This window comes from Trachypithecus francoisi, unplaced genomic scaffold (assembly GCF_009764315.1).
Source record: "Trachypithecus francoisi isolate TF-2019V2 unplaced genomic scaffold, Tfra_2.0 Lachesis_group20, whole genome shotgun sequence".
Lineage (NCBI taxonomy): Eukaryota > Metazoa > Chordata > Mammalia > Primates > Cercopithecidae > Trachypithecus > Trachypithecus francoisi.
The window spans coordinates 21476104-21493589 of NW_022681466.1; the positions used below are offsets into that span (position 1 = coordinate 21476104).

At 49.2% G+C, this 17486-nt stretch overlaps 1 protein-coding gene and 1 non-coding gene across 2 annotated transcripts; both read left to right on the plus strand.

Moving 5' to 3' along the window:
• Window positions 1-114: 114 nt before the first annotated feature.
• CUNH17orf98 (chromosome unknown C17orf98 homolog) lies at window positions 115-7273 on the plus strand. Its single transcript, XM_033183233.1, has 3 exons — window positions 115-639; window positions 4821-4920; window positions 7013-7273. The coding sequence occupies exons 1-3, from the start codon at window positions 433-435 to the stop codon at window positions 7168-7170; spliced, it is 465 nt and encodes a 154-aa protein (XP_033039124.1). The 5' UTR covers window positions 115-432; the 3' UTR covers window positions 7171-7273.
• A 1288-nt stretch (window positions 7274-8561) lies between these two features.
• Window positions 8562-8633, plus strand: TRNAC-GCA. The gene has a single exon. It is a non-coding gene; the product is annotated as a tRNA-Cys (tRNA).
• The last annotated feature ends 8853 nt before the right edge of the window (window positions 8634-17486 follow it).

Genomic DNA, 17486 nt, shown 5'->3' on the forward strand with positions numbered 1-17486 from the left:
CTAGCTCTGTAAAATGAGAATTGGAAGTAGGTGTGATCTGAACTTTCTGATCAATTCCGGGTACAAGCTTTTCAACAAAACTGAGCTGAGGAAATAGCATGTAATACCGTGGGAAAAGAGAATACTCACCTTAAAGGAAAACTGGGGGAACGGTGCCTAATTACACACAAACTGCCCACAATCAGTTACCCAGTCTCCTCCCCTTCACTTTCCAACTCCTCTTGCATAGTCAGTCTCTGGTCAACTTCCTCTGGGACCAAGCAAGCAAACTTCCCCCACTGCCTTAAGGACCCACCGGTCAACCCAGGGTGAGTGGAGACAATAGGGTTTGTGTTGCAGGGGTCCTTGACATCACGTAACAATGCACGGGGGTATCCCCACCTAGGGTCCTCATTCCCTCCAGAAAGGCCCTCCAAGGCTACAGTGGTTGGGATGGCATACCTGAGCGAGTGTCGCCTGCGACTGGAGAAAGGCTTTATCTTGGACGGGGTGGCTGTGAGCACCACTGCCCGCGCTTATGGGCGCTCTAGGCCCAAGCTGTGGTCGGCGATTCCGCCCTACAATGCACAGCAGGACTACCACGCCCGCAGCTACTTCCAGAGCCATGTGGTTCCGCCCGTTTTGCGGAAAACTCATCAGGTATACGAGCTTCCTGGAAGACCCCACACTCCTCCCTAAATCTTCACTCCAGCGTCCTCACCACAAAGACGACTCCGCCACTTTCACCTCCTCAGTTTACTTTATTTTCTTTTTTAAATTTTTATTTATTATTATTATTATTATTTTGAGACGGAGTCTCGCTCTGTCGCCCAGGCTGGAGTGTAGTGAGTGGCACCATTTTGGCTCACGGCAACCTCTGCCTCCTGGGTTTAAGCGATTCTCCTACGTCGGCAGTAGCTGGGATTACAGGCACGCCACGAAGCCAGACTAATTTTGGTGTTTTTGGTAGAGACGGGGTTTCACCATGTTACCCAGACTGGGATTACAGGTTTCAGCCTATAATTACAGGGTCTCACTCTTGCCCAGGCTGGAGTGCAGTGGTGCGGTCATGGCTCACTGCAGCTTCCACCTCCCAGGGTCAAGGGATCCTCCCACCTCAGCCTCGTGATTAGCCGGGACTACAGGCGCGCGCCACCCCGCTCGCCTAATTTTTTTTTTTTTTTTTTTTGTAGAGAGGGGGTCTCGCCATGTTACCCAGACTGCTCTTGAACTCCTGGGCTCACACTATTCTCCCGCCACCGCCTCCCAGTTTTCTTAATGAAGCCGGGGGACTGCAGGAGAGGGAGGACAGGTGTTGAGTGCAAGGTCCCGTCACAGAATGGCCTTCCAGCCCGGAATTTGAGAACAGACTCATTCCGGGTTTCTGCAAGGCAAGGGGATAGGGCTCAAAGCCAGCTTCTCCCAAACCAGTCCGTCTCTTTGTCCTTTGTGACGTTACCGACCCGCCCTCTAGGGTGACCTCACACCGCAAATTCTCTAAATACGCGAAAATCCGTGTGACCTCAGTGAGTAAGACAAGGGAATTGACTTGACTTCCAGGGCGAGACGCCTTCCTCCTGTGACATCATAGTGGCAGGGCGTGGGGCTTGGTCTCTGGGTTCTTTGGTCTAAAGGGAGGGACACCTCTCAAACCTCTGCGGACCTCAGTTCCTCCCCCTGGCCTTTTCCCGCCTAGGTGTAGGCCCCTTCCCAGCAGAGTACTCCCCCGCTAACCCCCTAGATCAAAGATTCCGAGACTATTTGCTGATGGTTCAATATTCCCGCCCAACATTTCGCTTCCAGTATTTGTGTTTCTACACAACAGTGGTGTGGAGAAGAGACAGGAGGACTCATGGGGTTATTCTGTGAACAGATCTTGGGGTTTGTGTGTGTGTGTGTGTAGTCCCAAATGTTTGTTTGCATAGGTCTGTGCAGTGCATGTATATGGACACACGAGTCACATGTGTGTTGACTCATGTAATTTTTATTTTATTTATTTATTTTTTGAGATGGAGTCTCGCTCTGCCTCCCAGGTTCACGTCATTCTCCCGCCTCAGCCTCCTGTGTAGCTGGGACTACAGGCGCCCGCCACCATGTCTGGCTAATTTTTTGTATTTTTCGTAGAGACGGGGTTTCACCGTGTAAGCCAGGATGGTCTCCATCTCCTGACCTCGTGATCTGCTTGCCTCGGCCTCCCAAAGTGCTGGGATTTCAGGCGTGAATCACCGTGCCCTGCCCAATTTTTCTTTCTTTCTTTCTTTCTTTTTTTTTTTTGAGACAGGGTCTTGTTCTGTCACCCTGGCTGGAGTGCAGTGGCATAATTTTGGCTTACTGCAACCTCCGCCTTCCGTGTTCAAACGATCCACCCACTTCAGCCTCTCCAGTAGCTGGGACTACGGAGACCGGGTTTCACCATGTTGCCCAGGCTGGTCTTGAACTGCTGAGCTCAAGTGATCTGCCCTTCTCAGCCTCCCAAAGTGCTGGGACTACAGGCATGAGCCACCACACTGGCATTGACTGGTAATTTTACAACAGAAGGAACTAGAGTCTGGGGAGGGGAAAAGGAAGAACCCGTGTATTTAAAAACTTGAAAATGATAAGGTATACATATTTGGAAAAAGCTTTCTTTTTTTTTAGACAGAGTCTCACTCTGTCATCCAGGCTGGAGTGGAGTGGCCTGATCTTGGCTCACTGCAACCTTCGCTTCCTAGGTTCAAGCGATTCTCCTGCCTCAGCCTCCCAAGTAGCTGGGATTACAAGCGCCCGCCACCACACCCAGCTGATTTTTTGTATTTTTAGTAGAGACGGGGTTTCACTATGTTGGCCAGGCTGGTCTTGAACTCCTGACCGCAACTGATCCACCTGCCTCAGCCTCCCAAAGTGCTGGGATTACAGGCGTGAGCCACCACACCCGGCCTTGAAAAAGCTTTCCAATTTTCTTTTTCGAGACAGAGTGCCACTCTGTCACCCAGGCTGGAAGTGCAGTAGCACAGCTCACTGCAGCCTCGAACTGCTGGGCTTAAGAAATCCTCCAGTCTCAGCCTCCTGAGTAGGTGGGACTATAGGCGTGTGCTACCATTTCCAGTGGCTAATCTTTTAATTTTTTTTTTTTTTGAGGCAGAGTCTCACCCTGTCGCCCAGGTTGGAGTACAGTGGTGTGATCTCGGCTCACTGCAACCTCAGCCTCCCGGGTTCAAGCGATTCTCCTGCCCCAGCCTCCCAAGTAGCTGAGATTACAGGCACCTGCCACAATGCCCAGCTAATATTTTGTAGTTTTAGTAGAGATGGGGTTTCACCATGTTGGCCAGGCTGGTCTCGAACTCCTGACCTTGTGATCTGCCCATCTTGGCCTCCCAAAGTGCTGAGATTACAGACGTGAGCCACCATACCCAGCCGCAATCTTTTAGTGTTTTGTTGAGACAGGTCTGGCCATGTTACCTAGGCTGGTCTCAAACTTCTGGGTTCAAGCAATCCTCTTGCCTCAGCCTCCTAAAGTGCTGGGATTATAGGCACAAGCCACTGTGCCCAGTCTGTTTTTTTGTTTGTTTGTTTTTGAGAGGGAGTGTCACTCTATCTCCCAGACTGGAGTACAGTGGCACGATCTCAGCTCACTGCAACCTCTGTCTCCCGGGTTCAAGTGATTCTCCTGCCTCAGCCTCCTGAGTAGCTGGGATTATAGGCACGCGCCACTACACCTGGCTAATTTTTGTATTTGTAGTAGGGGTTTCGCCATGTTGGCCAGGGTGGTCTCCAACTCTTGACCTCAAGTGATCCTCCTGCCTTGGCCTCCCACAGTGCTGGGATTATAGGTGTTAGCCACCGCTCCCAACCAACCAGTTTAATTTTAAAAGTATTATTGTCAAAACCACCATTTGTGGTAGGTATTATTTTCATTTAAATAAAGATAACATTTATACAGCTTCACTATGCCAGGCCCTTTATCTAACCAAAACCACTTAAGTCTCACAGCAGGCCGGTGCAGTGACTCAATCCTGTAATCCCAGCACTTTGGGAGGCTGAGGCGGGTGGATCACCTGAGTTCAAGAGTTTGAGACCAGCCTGGCCAATTAGCTGGGCATGGTGGCGCATGCCTGTAATCCTAGTTACTCAGGAGGCTGAGGCAGGAGAATTGTTTGAACCCAGGAGGTGGAGGTTGCAGTGAGCCAAGGTGGCAACGCTGCACTCTAGCCTGGGCGACAGTGTGAGACCATGTCTCAAAAAACAAACCTCACAGCAATACTCCTTTTACTGATGGGGAAATTGAGGCCCAGAAAAGCTGTGTAATTGGCCCAAGTTCACAAAGCCTGTTAATGGTTGAGCTGGAGTTAGAACCCAGCCTGTCTGGCAGCAGAGACTGAGCCTTCAGCTTCCAAGCTCAACTGCCCCTCCCTGAGAGTTCTTTTTTTTTTTTGAGACAGAGTTTGGCTCTTGTTGCCCAGGCTGGAGTGCAATGGCAAGATCTTGGCTCACTGCAACTTCTGCCCCAGCGTTCAAGCAATTCTACTGCCTCAGCCTCCTGAGCAGCTGGGATTACAGATGCCTGCCACCATGCCCAGCTAATTTTTTGTATTTTTAGTAGAGATGGGGTTTCGCCATGTTGGCAAGGCTAGTCTCGAGCTCCTGGCCTCAGGTAATCCACCCACCTCGGCCTTCCAAAGTGCTGGGATTACAGGCCTGAGCCACTGCGCCTGGGCTGGTTCTTAAATATATTTAGTCTGTCTGCCCCAGTTACCTAAGGCTCTGTCCTCTTCTCTCCCCACAGCAAACCCCAGGGCAGTTTGCACTGTGCCCCCCTCAACATTTTGGCTGACAGTCTTCTGTATTCTCTTCCCCACTTTCAGGATCATGGCGGTACAGGAAGGGATGGCTGGATAGTAGACTATATCCACATCTTCGGGCAAGGACAGAGATACCTCAACAGGAGAAACTGGGCAGGGACAGGCAAGTGCTGCCTCCCTTTCCAGCCTCATCATGGTTCCTGGACCATAGCGAGGCCTGGTTGAGGGGAAGAGGCTAAGGGACTGCATCCTTCCAGGTTTTCTTCACATACATGAGCATATGGTGCCACAATGCTCCCTAATATTAGTTAATAAGCACCAGTACTGTATGTCAGGCCCCCATTTTTTTTTTTTTTTTTTTTGAGACATGGTCTCAGTCTGTCACCCAAACTGGATTGCATGAAATGTAGTAGCACGGATGAGTGTGGTGGCTCATGCCTGTAATCCCAGCACTTTGGGAGGCTGAGGCGGGTGGATCACTTGAGGTCAGGAGTTCCAAACCAGCCTGGCCAACCTGGTTAAACCCTGTCTCTACTAAAAATACAAAAAGACAATTAGCCGGGCGTGGTGGCTCGTGCCTGGAATCCCAGCTACTTGGGAGGCTGAGGCAGGAGAACTGCTTGAACCCAGGAGGTGGAGGTTGCAATGAGCCAAGATCATGCCACTGCACTCCAGCCTGGGCGACACAGCAAGACTCCATTAAAAAAAAAAAAAAAAAAGAAATGCAGTAGCACAATTACTACTCACTGCAGTCTTGACCTCCTGGGCTTGAGCAATCCTCCCACCTCAGCCTTCTGAGCAGCTGGGCCCACAGGTGTCCACCACCACACTCAGTTAATTTTTTATTTTTTGTACAGATGGAGTCTCCCTATGTGGCCCAGGCTGGTCTTGAACTCCTAGGCTCAAGTGATCCTCTGGCCTCAGCCTCCCAAAGTGCTGACATTATAGACATGAGCCATTTGTTAGGCACTTTTCACCCTTACACTAACCCCACAGCACAGGTAGGGAAACCAGTTTCTTTAGTTAAAGTAATTTGGCAAGAGGGCTGAGCTGGAATTAATATTCTGCTCTTCCTGGCCTGGTACAGTGGCTCATGCTCATGCCTGTAATCCCAGCAGTTAGGGAGGCTGAGGCAGGCAGATCACGAGGTTAAGAGTTCAAGACCAGCCTGGCCAACATAGTAAAACCCCGTCTCTACTAAAAATACAAAAAATTGGCCAGGCGTGTTGGCGGGCACCTATAATCCCAGCTACTCAAGAGGCTGATGCAGGATAATCTCTTGAATCCAGGAGGCAGAGGTTGCAGTGATCCAAGATTGCATCATTGCACTCCAGCCTGGGCGACAGTGTGAGACTCCATCTGAAAAACAAATGAACAAAAATATTCTGCTCTTCCCAACTCTGAAGTCCCTGTTCCCCTCACTGCTGCATCCTGCTCATTTTCCAGGCCCAGGTTAACAACAATGGGAAAGAGTTGAGAGATATTTTTCTTTTTTTTGAGACTGAGTTTTGCTGTGTTGCCCATGCTGGAGTGCAGTGGCACGATCTCGGCTCACTGTAAGCTCTATCTCTTGCGTTCACACCATTCTCCTGCCTCAGCCTCCCAGGTAGCTGGGACTACAGGCACCTGCCACCACGCCCAGCTAATTTTTTGTATTTTTAGTACAGACGGGGTTTCATCGTGTTAGCCAGGATGGTCTCGAGCTCCTGACCTCGTGATCCACCCGCCTCGGCCTCCTAAAGTGCTGGGATTACAGGCGTGAGCCACCACGCCTGGCCGAGATATTTTTCTAACAGGGTAAACCCTCCTCCCAGCCCAGCTCCACCATCGTGGGTCACTTCTCTAGTCACATGATACTTTGTGCCATTTGGCCCAATTGATTTGATCTCATCCATTTTTTCCACATGGGTCAGAGGCAAGGGTGAGATTTTTCTCATTTCTTGTGGGAGAAAAGCAAGCTTTGCCAAACCCAGAATTTCTGGCCCTTCCTGTCCCAGCACAAACCATTCACAGTTTTCCTGCAATTATTCCTGGTGCGGGGTTTTATTTCTAGGAAGCCTTCTGTCCCTCAGCCTCACCAGCCCTTGGCTTTTCAGCCCAGAGGCTCAGGGAATTTGAGGATTGCATGTTCAGCTGTGGGCATGGGGAATGCAAGTGACTATGCCTGGTTGGCATCCCATACCACACCCAGGGGAATGGGGAAGCCAAGAGGTGGGCTGAATGCAGGCTCAGGCCTCTCTCTCCTCGCCCCCAAGGGCATTCTCTCCAGCAGGTGACTGGGCACGACCACTACAATGCTGATCTGAAACCAATCTATGGGTTCAATGGAAGGTTTGGCTACCGCCGGAACACTCCAGCCCTCCGTCGGAGCACGTCCGTCTTTGGAGAGGTCACCCACTTCCCTCTGTTCTAACAGCATCTTTTCCCTTCCTAACCATCGACCTGAATTTCTAAGACAAATGTTTAGATGAACTCTTAATGTGTTTTTACGTTAAAAAATTTAATTTGTGTCTCCACGTGTGCTGTTTCTTCCCTGAGATTGGAGGAATGAGCCAGTTCTACCCTTGGCTTTTCTTCCCCCTGGAGAGGAGGTGAGAGGAGAAAGGGCTTCTCAGGCCTACACCCTTGCACTCCATACTAAGGAGTGCCAGGTTTGAAAGGAGGGGCTTCAGTTCTCCCCTACCAGTGGGACAAGAAGGAACCACACTACTCAACCTCAATAAAGCACTTCCCCAGCTGTCAGCAGAGCCCCACGTCAGAGCTGGCTATTGTTTCCATCAAGAGCAGAGCAAAGGCCAAGCTCCTTGGCCTACGCCTGTAATCCCAGCACTCTGGGAGGCCGAGATGGGAGGATTGCTTGAGCTCAGGCAGGTGGATCACTTGAGACCAGCCTGGGCAACATGATGAAACAGTCTTTACTAAACATATACATATGTTTATGTGTATGTGTGTGTATGTTTATGTATATATATGTGTATAGATATGTATATATAGAGAGATAGAGAGAGAAGGAGAGAGGGCCGGGCGCGGTGGCTCAAGCCTGTAATCACAGCACTTTGGGAGGCTGAGACAGGCGGATCACGAGGTCAGGAGATCGAGACCATCCTGGCTAACACGGTGAAACCCCGTCTCTACTAAAAAATACAAAAAGCTAGCCGGGCGAGGTGGTGGGCCCCTGTAGTCCCAGCTGCTCGGGAGGCTGAGGCAGGAGAATGGCGTAAACCCGGGAGGCGGAGCTTGCAGTGAGCTGAGATCCAGCCACTTCACTCCAGCCTGGGCGACAGAGCAAGACTCCGTCTCAAAAAAAAAAAAAAAAAAAAAAAAAAAAAAAAGAGAGAGAAGGAGAGAGAGAGAGAGACTCATTCTGTTAGCCCAGACTGGAGTGCAGTGGTGTGATCTCAGCTTACTGCAACCTCTGCCTCCAGGGATTCAAGCAATTCTCCTGCCTCAGCCTCCCTAGTAGCTGGAATTACAAGTGCCTGCCACCACTCCCAGCTAGTTATTTCGTATTTTTAGTGGGGGCGGGGTTTCACTGTTTTGGTCAGGCTAGTCTCGAACTCCTGACCTCATCTCGGCCTCCCTGAGTGCTGGGATTACAGGTGTGAGTCACCCTCCTGGCCCAGGATGTCATTTTTCAAGTGTTCCCTTTCAGTTTATTGGTGGCCAATGGAAAAGCCAAACCAGATGATGATTAATTAAGAAGGTGGGGCTTTAGAATACAAAACTTGCCAGAACTCGTGTGGGTGGAACTTGATTGTATTGAGTCACCACAAGTGGACACGGAAGGAATGTACAATGGACAGAGGGGGTATGGCTCAGGGGTAGAGCATTTGACTGCAGATCAAGAGGTCCCCGGTTCAAATCCGGGTGCCCCCTGCCATGATGTTTTCTGACTACCATTCCATTTAACAGCAAATACTGTCAGCCACAGTATCACCAGAAAAGATGAAGGAAGTTTCAACTTGCTCTTGTGCTAAAACTGTTACTCCCACATTCCAGCTCACCTTTAGGACAAAAAGCCCCTCTAGGATCTCATTTGTCTTCAGTTAAGACCAAGTCCCTGAGGAGATTCTAAATCTATGAGTGAGTCTGAGAGCTGTGAACACAATTTGCTAATTGGATGGGTGTCGCAGTATAGATGGAAATGTATGTATTTTTGAAAACTTAGTACATGCCAAGCTGCCTCGAATTAAAACATGAAAGAAGGGCCAGGGCCAGGCGCCGTGGCTCACGCCTATAATCCCAGCGCTTTGGGAAGCCGAGGCAGGCGAATCACAGGTCAGGAGTTTGAGAGCAGCCTGGCCAACATGGTGAAACCTCCATCTCTACTAAAAATACAAAAAATTAGCCGGCTGTGGTGGTGTGCACCTGTAATCCCAGCTACTCAGGAGGCTGAGGCAGGAGAATCACTTGAACCTGGGAGGCCGTGGTTGCAGTCAGCCGAGACCGCACCACAGCACTCCAGCCTGGGCAACAGAGCGAGACTCCGTCTAAAAAAAAAAAAAAAAGTTCGAGACCAGCCTGACCAATATGGTGAAACCCTGTCTCTACTAAAAATACAAAAAATTAGCTGGGTGTGGTGGCGCACGCCTGTAATCCCAGCTACTTGAGAGGCTGAGGCAGGAGAATTGCTTGAACCTGGGAGGCGGAGGTTGCAGTGAGCTGAGATCGTGCTGTTGCACTCCAGCCTGGGCGACAGAGCCAGATACCGTTTCAAAAAAAAAAAAAAAAAAAAAAAGAAAGAAAGAAAAAGAGAGAGAAAGAAGAAAGAAAGAAAAGAAGGAAGGCCGAGCGCAGTGGCTCACGCCTGTAATCGCAGCACTTTGGGAGACTGAGGCGGGCGGATCATGAGGTCAGGAGATCGAGACCATCTTGGCTAACATGGTGAAACCCTATCTTTACTAAAAGTACAAAAAAATTAGCCAGGTGTGGTGGCGGGCACCTGTAGTCCCAGCTACTCGGGAGATTGAGGCAGGAGAATGGGGTGAACCCGGGAGGTGGAGCTTGTAGTGAGCTGAGATCGCGCCACTGCACTCCAGCCTGGGCGACAGACTGAGACTCCGTCTGGAAAAAAAAAAAATAAGAAAGAGAAAAAGAAAGAAAGAAAGAAGGAAGGAAAGAGAGAGAAAGAAAAGAAGGAAAAGAGAGAAAGAGAAAGAAAAGAAGGAAGGAAAGAAGAAAGGAGAAAGAAAAGAAGGAAAGAAAGAGAAAGGCCAGGCACGGGGGTTCACACCTGTAATCCCAGCACTATGGGAAGCCGAGGTGGGTGGATTGCGGGATCAGGAGTTCAAGACCAGCCTGACCAACATGGTGAAACCCCGTCTCTACTGAAAGTACAAAAATTGGCTGGGCGCGGTGGCTCAAGCCTGTAATCCCAGCACTTTGGGAGACCGAGACAGGCGATCACGAGGTCAGGAGATCGAGACCATCTTGGCAAACACGGTGAAACCCCGTCTCTACTAAAAAACGCACACAAAAAAACTAGCCGGGCGAGGTGGCGGGCGCCTGTAGTCCCAGCTACTCAGGAGGCTGAGGCAGGAGAATGGCGCGAACCCGGGAGGCGGAGCTTGCAGTGAGTCGAGATCGCACCACTGTACTCCAGCCTGGGCGACAGAGCGATACTCTGTCTCAAAAAAAAAAAAAAAAAAGAAAAGAAAAGAAAAAGAATTGCTTATTACTTAAATGTAAGGGGCATATGTCACATTCTGGTGGTATACTTCAGCCTTACACTTTACATCTTTTTTTTTTTTTTTTTTTGAAAGAGGGTCTCACTCTGACACCCAGGCTGCAGTGTAGTAGCATGATCACGGCTCACTGCAGCCTGAAAGTCATGGACTCAAGCAATACTCCTGCCTCAGCCTCCCCAGCAACTGGGACTACAGGCATGTGCCACTACACCTGGCTAATGTTTTTGTTTTTTTAAACATAAGTAGAGAGAAGGTCTTGCTATATTGCTCAGGCTGGTCTCCAACTCTTGGGCTCAAGTGATTCTCCCACCTCAGCCCCTGAAAGTGCTGGGACTACAAGTGTGAGCACCATGCCCAGCTTCACATTTTGCGTCTGTTTGTCCCAAGTGTGGAATGGGTACTGCAGACATTTGCAATTTAACTGGAGATAGACAAAAACACCGAATCACACAGTGAAAAAATTATTCCCTTTCCTATCTTCAGTAACTTAAGAAAAAAGTCGTTTAAAATTTTTTTTTAAAAGAGATGGAGTCTCACTCTGTCACCCAGGCTGAACTACAGTGGCACAATCACAGCTCACTGTAGCTTCCATCTCCTGGACTCAAGTGATCCTCCTGCCTCAGCCTTCCAAGTAGCTGGGATCATAGGTATGTGCCACCATCCCCAGCACTATACACTCTTTGAATAAAAAAGAGGGAGATTGACCAGGCGCGGTGGCTCATGCCTGTAATCCTAGCACTTTGGATTTAGAAGATTTTAGAAGTGTTAGAGAGCTGGCACCAAATAAGAATTCCTCCTGTCAGGCACGGTGGCGGCTTCAGCCTGTAATCCCAGCTCCTCTGGAGCCTGAAGTGGGAGCATCACTTGAGTCTAGGAATCAAGATCAGCTTAACCAATATATTTAGACCCTGACCAACATAGAGACCCATTTCAAGAAAAATAAAATGTATCTAGTGTTTAATAATGTCATATTTAGGCCGGGTGCGGTGGCTCACACCTGTAATCCCAGCACTTTTGGAGGCCGAGGTGGGCGGCTCACGAGGTCAGTAGATTGAGACCATCTTGGCCAACATGGTGAAACCCCATCTCTATAAAAAACATAAAAAATTAGCTGGATGTGGTGGCGCGTGCCTGTAATCCCAGCTACTTGGGAGGCTGAGCCAGGGGAATTGCTTGAACCCGGGAGGTAGAGGTTGCAGTGAGCTGAGATCGCACCACTGTACTCCAGCCTGCCGAGAGAGCAAGACTCCGTCTCAAAAAAAAAAAAAAAAAAAAAAAAAAGTCATTCTTAGTTTCCATTCCTATTTTATTTATGGCAAGTAATACTGATTCTCTTCAATAGCTTTATTGATATAATTTACATGCTGTGCAATTCAGCCATCAAAAGCCTACAATTCAATCAATTTTAGTATATTCACAAAGTTGTTCACCCATCAATACAATCAATTTTAGCACAACTTCATCACACCAAACTGAAATTCCATACCCATTGGCAGTCAACTTGCTATTTCCTCCCAACCTACCCATCTCTAGGCAACTACCAATCTACTTTCTGTCTCTATTGATTTGCCTATTATAGAAATTTCTTATAAATGGAATGATACATGTGGTCTTTTGTGACTGGCTTTTTTCACATAGCATACTGTTTTCAAAGTCTTTTATTTTTATTTTTTGGAAATGGAGTTTCACTCTGTCGCCCAAGCTGGAGGGCAGTGGTGCGATCTTGGCTCACCGCAACCTCCGCCCCCCTGGTTCAAACGATTCTCCTGCCTCAGCCTCCCGAGTAGCTGGGACTACGGGCACGTGCCACCACACCCAGCTAATTTTTTGTGTTTTTAGTTGAAACGGGGTTTCACTGTGTTAGCCAGGATGATCCTGATCTCCTGACCTCGTGATCTGCCTGCCTCAGCCTCCCAAAGTGCTTGGATTACAGGCATGAGCCACTGTGCCTGGCCAGTACCTCTTTTTTATGGCCAAACAATATTCCACTGTGTGGATATACTATACTTTATTTATCCATTAGTCATCATCGGGTAATTGATATGTTTTGATTCCCTGCCCTGTTTTTTGAGAGAGAGTCTCACTCTGTTGCCCAGGCTGGAGTGCAGTAGTGCAATCTTGGCTCACTGCAGCCTCTGAATCCTGGGTTCTCAGCCTCCCGAATAGTTGGGATTACAGATGTGCACCACCACACCCAGCTAATTTTTTATTTTTATTTTTATTTATTTATTTATTTTTTGAGACGGAGTCTCGCTCTGTCGCCCAGGCTGGAGTGCAGTGACCGGATCTCAGCTCACTGCAAGCTCTGCCTCCTGGGTTTACGCCATTCTCTCGCCTCAGCCTCCCCGAGTAGCTGGGACTACAGGCGCCGCCACCTCGCCCGGCTAATTTTTGGTATTTTTTTTTTTTTTTTTTTTTTTTTGAGGCGGAGTCTCGCTCTGTCGCCCGGACTGGAGTGCAGTGGCCAGATCTCAGCTCACTGCAAGCTCCGCCTCCCGGGTTTCCGCCATTCTCCTGCCTCAGCCTCCCAAGTAGCTGGGATTACAGGCGCCGCCACCTCGCCCGGCTAGTTTTTGTATTTTTAGTAGAGACGGGGTTTCACCGTATTAGCCAGGATGGTCTCGATCTCCTGACCTCGTGATCCGCCCGTCTCGGCCTCCCAAAGTGCTGGGATTACAGGCTTGAGCCACCGCGCCTGGCCAATTTTTGGTATTTTTTTAGTAGAGACGGGGTTTCACCGTGTTAGCCAGGATGGTCTTGATCTCCTGACCTCATGATCCGCCCGTCTCGGCCTCCCAAAGTGCTGGGATTACAGGCTTGAGCCACCGCGCCCGGCCCTAATTTTTTATTTTTAGTAATTTTTGTATTTATAGGGTTTTGTGATGTTGGCCAGGCTGGCCTCCAACTCTTGGTCTCAAATGATCTGGCCACCTTGGCCTCTCAAAGTCCAGGGATTACAGGCATGATGCACCATGCCCAGCCTTCCCCATGTTTTGACTGGTATGAATAATGGCTACTATGAACATTCACATACAAGATTTTTGCCAGGTGTGGTGGCTCACACCTGTAATCCCAGCACTTTCAGAAGCCGAGGCAGACAGGTCACTTGAGGTCAGGAGTTAGAGACCAGCCTGACCAACATGGTGAAACCTCCTATCTACTAAAAATACAAAAAATTAACCGGGTGTGTGCCTGTAATCCCAGCTACTTGGGAGGCTGAGGCACAAGAATCACTTGAACCACAGAGGCAAAGGTTGCAGTGAACCAAGAGCACACCACTGTACACCAGCCTGGAAGACAGAGCAAGACTCTGTCTCAAAACAAAACAAAATAAAAAACCATTCATGGGCAATATTTTGTATGGATGTATGTTTTCTTTTTTTTTTTTTTTTGAGATGGAGTCTCGCTCTGTCGCCCAGGCTGGAGTGCAGTGGCCGGATCTCAGCTCACTGCCAAGCTCCGCCTCCCGGGTTTACGCCATTCTCTCGCCTCAGCCTCCCGAGTAGCTGGGACTACAGGCGCCCGCCATCTCGCCCGGCTAATTTTTTTTTTGTATATTTTAGTAGAGACGGGGTTTCACCGTGTTAGCCAGGATGGTCTCGATCTCCTGACCTCGTGATCCGCCCGTCTCGGCCTCCCAAAGTGCTGGGATTACAGGCTTGAGCCACCGCGCCCGGCCGGATGTATGTTTTCATTTCTCTTGGGGGTATATACCCAGGAGTAGAATTGCGGGTCATACTGTAACTACGTTTAACCTTTTGAGGAACTGCCAGACTATTTTCCAAAGCATTGATTTTCTTTCTTTTTTCCTTTTATTTTTTTGTGAGACAGTGTCTTATTATGTTGCCCAGGCTGGTCTCAAATTCCTGGGCTCAAGCAGTCCTCCTACCTCAGCCTCCCAAAGTGCTGGGATTACAGGCATGAGCCACTGCGTCCCGCTTGCTTTGCTTTGCTTTCCCCTCCCTTTTCTTTTTCTTTCTTTCTTTTCTTTCTCTCTCTCCTCTCTCCTCTCTCCTCTCTCTTCTCTCCTCTCCTCTCCTCTCCTCTCCTCTCCTCTCCTCTCCTCTCCTCTCCTCTCTCTCTCCTCTCTTCTCTTCTCTTCTCTTCTCTCTTCTCTCTTCTCTCTTCTCTCCTCTCTCTCTCTCCTCTCTCTCTCTCTCCCCTCTTTCTTTTTCGGTGGACTCTGGCTCTGTCACCCAGGCTGGAGTACAGTGGTGCAATCTCAGCTCACTGCAACCTCTGCCTCCTGTGTTCAAACGATTCTCCTGCCTCAGCACCCCAAGTACCTGGGATTACGGGCCCGCACCGCTACACCCAGCTAATCTTTTTTGTACTGAGACGGGGTTTCGCCATGTTTGTCAGGCTGGTCTTGAACTCCTGACCTCAAGTGATCCACCCATCTTGGCCTCCCAAAGTGCTGGGATTACAGGCGTGAGCCACCACACCCTGCCCTCTTTTATTTTTTGAAACAGGGTCTCGCTCTGTTGCTCAGGCTGGAGTGCAGTGGTATGAGCTTGGATCACTGCAACCTCTGCCTCCTGGGCTCAGGCAATCTCTCACCTCAGCTTCCTGAGTAGCTGGGACTACAGGCACATGCTGCTATGTCCTGCTAGTTTTTGTACTTTTTGAGAGACAGGGTTCCACCACGTTGCCCAGGCTGGTCTCCAACTCCTGGGCTCAAGTGATCCACCTACCTCGGCCTCCCAAAGTGCTGGGACTATAGGAGTGAGCCTGCTTTTCTTTTAAAGTAAACTTTGGCCGGGCGCGGTGGCTCCAGCCTGTAATCCCAGCACTTTGGGAGGCCGAGACGGGCGGATCACGAGGTCAGGAGATCGAGACCATCCTGGCTAACACGGTGAAACCCCGTCTCTACTAAAAAAATACAAAAATCTAGCCGGCGAGTTGGCGGGCGCCTGTAGTCCCAGCTACTCGGGAGGCTGAGGCAGGAGAATGGCGTAAACCCGGGAGGCGGAGCTTGCAGTGAGCTGAGATCCGGCCACTGCACTCCAGCCCGGGAGAGCGAGACTCCGTCTCAAAAAAAAAAAAAAAAAAAAAATAAAGTAAACTTTATTCAAAATACATTTAAGTAAATATTTAATAAGTTTTTTTTTTTTTTTTCTGAGACAGGGTTTTGCTCTTGTTGCCCAGGCTGGAGTACAGTGGCGCTATCTTGGCTCACCACAACCTCTGCCTCCTGGGTTCAAGCGATTCTCCTGCCTCAGCCTCCCAAATAGCTGGGATTACAGGCATGCACCACCACGCCCAGCTAATTTTGTATTTTTAGTAGAGATGGGATTTCTTCATGTTGGTCAGGCTGGTCTTGAACTCCTGACCTCAGGTGATCCGCCCGCCTCAGCCTCCCAAAGCGCTGAGATTACAGGCGTCAGCCACCAAGCCCAGTCTCTCCTCTCCTCTCCTCTCCCCTTCCCTCCCTTTCCCTTCCCTTTCTTCTTTCTTTCTTTTTGACAGTTTCTTGTCGCCCAGGCCAGAGTGCAGTGGTGCCATCTTGGCTCACTGCAACCTCTGCCTCCTAGGTTCAAGCGATTCTCCTGCCTCAGCCTCCAAGTAGCTGGGATTACAGGCACCAGCCACCACGCCCGGCTTTAGTAGAGATGGGGTTTTGCCATGTTGGCCAGACTGGTCTCAAACTCCTGACCTCAGGTGATCCACCTGCCCGCCTCGGCCTCCCAAAGTGCTGGGATTACAGGAGTGAGCCACCACGCCTGGCAATAAGTATTTTAAAAAAGCCATAAGAACTAATAAGTGAATTTATCAAGCCTGTAAAATACAGGGTTACTATACAAAAGCATGTTCTTATCTACTAGTAGCAAACAATTGGAAAATTAAAAATTTTAAATTTTATTTAAAACAGCATCACAGGCCGGGTGCCTATAATCCCTGCATTTTGGGAGGCCGAGGTAGGCGGATCACCTGAGGTCAGGGGTTCCAGATCAGCAGGGCCAACACGGTGAAATCCCGTCTCTACTACAAATACAAAAATTAGTAGGTGGTGGTGGCACATGCCTGTTATCCCAGCTACTCAGGAGGCTGAGGCAGGAGAATCACTTGAAGCCAGGAGGTGGAGGTTGCAGTGAGCCGAGTTCCCACCACAGCACTCCAGCCTGGGTGACAGAGTGAGATTCCGTCTCAAAATAAATAAAATAATAATAATAAAAAGCAAATAAATAAAAATAAAAAATAAAATAAATAAATAAATAGCATCCCCAAAAGACATTTAGAATAAATTTAACAAAAGATGTGCAAAACTTCTATTCTGAAAATTACAAAACAGGTCAGGCACAGTGGCTCACACCTGTAATCCCAGCACTTTAGGAGGCCGAGGCGGGAGGATTGCTTGAGTCCAGGAGTTTGAGCCAAACCTGGGCAAGATGGCAAAACCCTGTTGCTATAAAAATAAAAATAGCCAGGCACGGTGGCTCATGCCTGTAATCCCAACATTTTGGGAGGCTGAGGCGGGGAGATCGCTTGAGGTCGGAATTTGAGACCAGCTTGAGCAACATGGTGAAACCTCGTCTCTACTAAAAATACAAAGATTAGCCGGGCTGGTGGTGGGCACCTGTAATCCCAGTGACTGGGGAGGCTGAGGCAGGAGAATCGTTGTCTGGGAGGCGGAGGTTGCAGTCAGCTGCGACCGCAGCCTGGGAGAGTGAAACTCCTTCTCAAAAAACAAAAACAAAGAGAGAAGAAGAAGAAAGAAAGAAAGAAAGAAAAACACGCCAAAAACACATAGTAACTGAAGGGAAAGGAATCTGCCAGCCTCCCACCGTGGGAAAATCTGCCACTGTGGAACCTGGCAGATTTTAAATGTTTGGCGCAGGGAAGCTGATGGAATTTCGATTTGATGGTTTCTATTTATCTTCGTAAAACAGGCCTGGCATAAGGGGATTTGCTGTGAGTCAAGGTCTGAGGAAAGTGCCAGTTCGCAAACCCGTTTTGGAAAACTGGAGTGTTGGGGTGTGTGCAGGGTGAGGGGAGGAGGCCTATTCTGGTCCACGCTACGTCTAGCAGCCAGTATGTGGAG

Excerpts from the sequence above, each read along its gene's own strand:
- CUNH17orf98 (XM_033183233.1), top strand. The coding sequence starts at position 433 with ATGGCATACCTGAGCGAGTGTCGCCTGCGACTGGAGAAAGGCTTTATC. Across the intron at positions 640-4,820 it reads TTTTGCGGAAAACTCATCAG|GATCATGGCGGTACAGGAAG; the intron begins GTATACGAGCTT and ends CCCCACTTTCAG. Across the intron at positions 4,921-7,012 it reads GAGAAACTGGGCAGGGACAG|GGCATTCTCTCCAGCAGGTG; the intron begins GCAAGTGCTGCC and ends CTCGCCCCCAAG.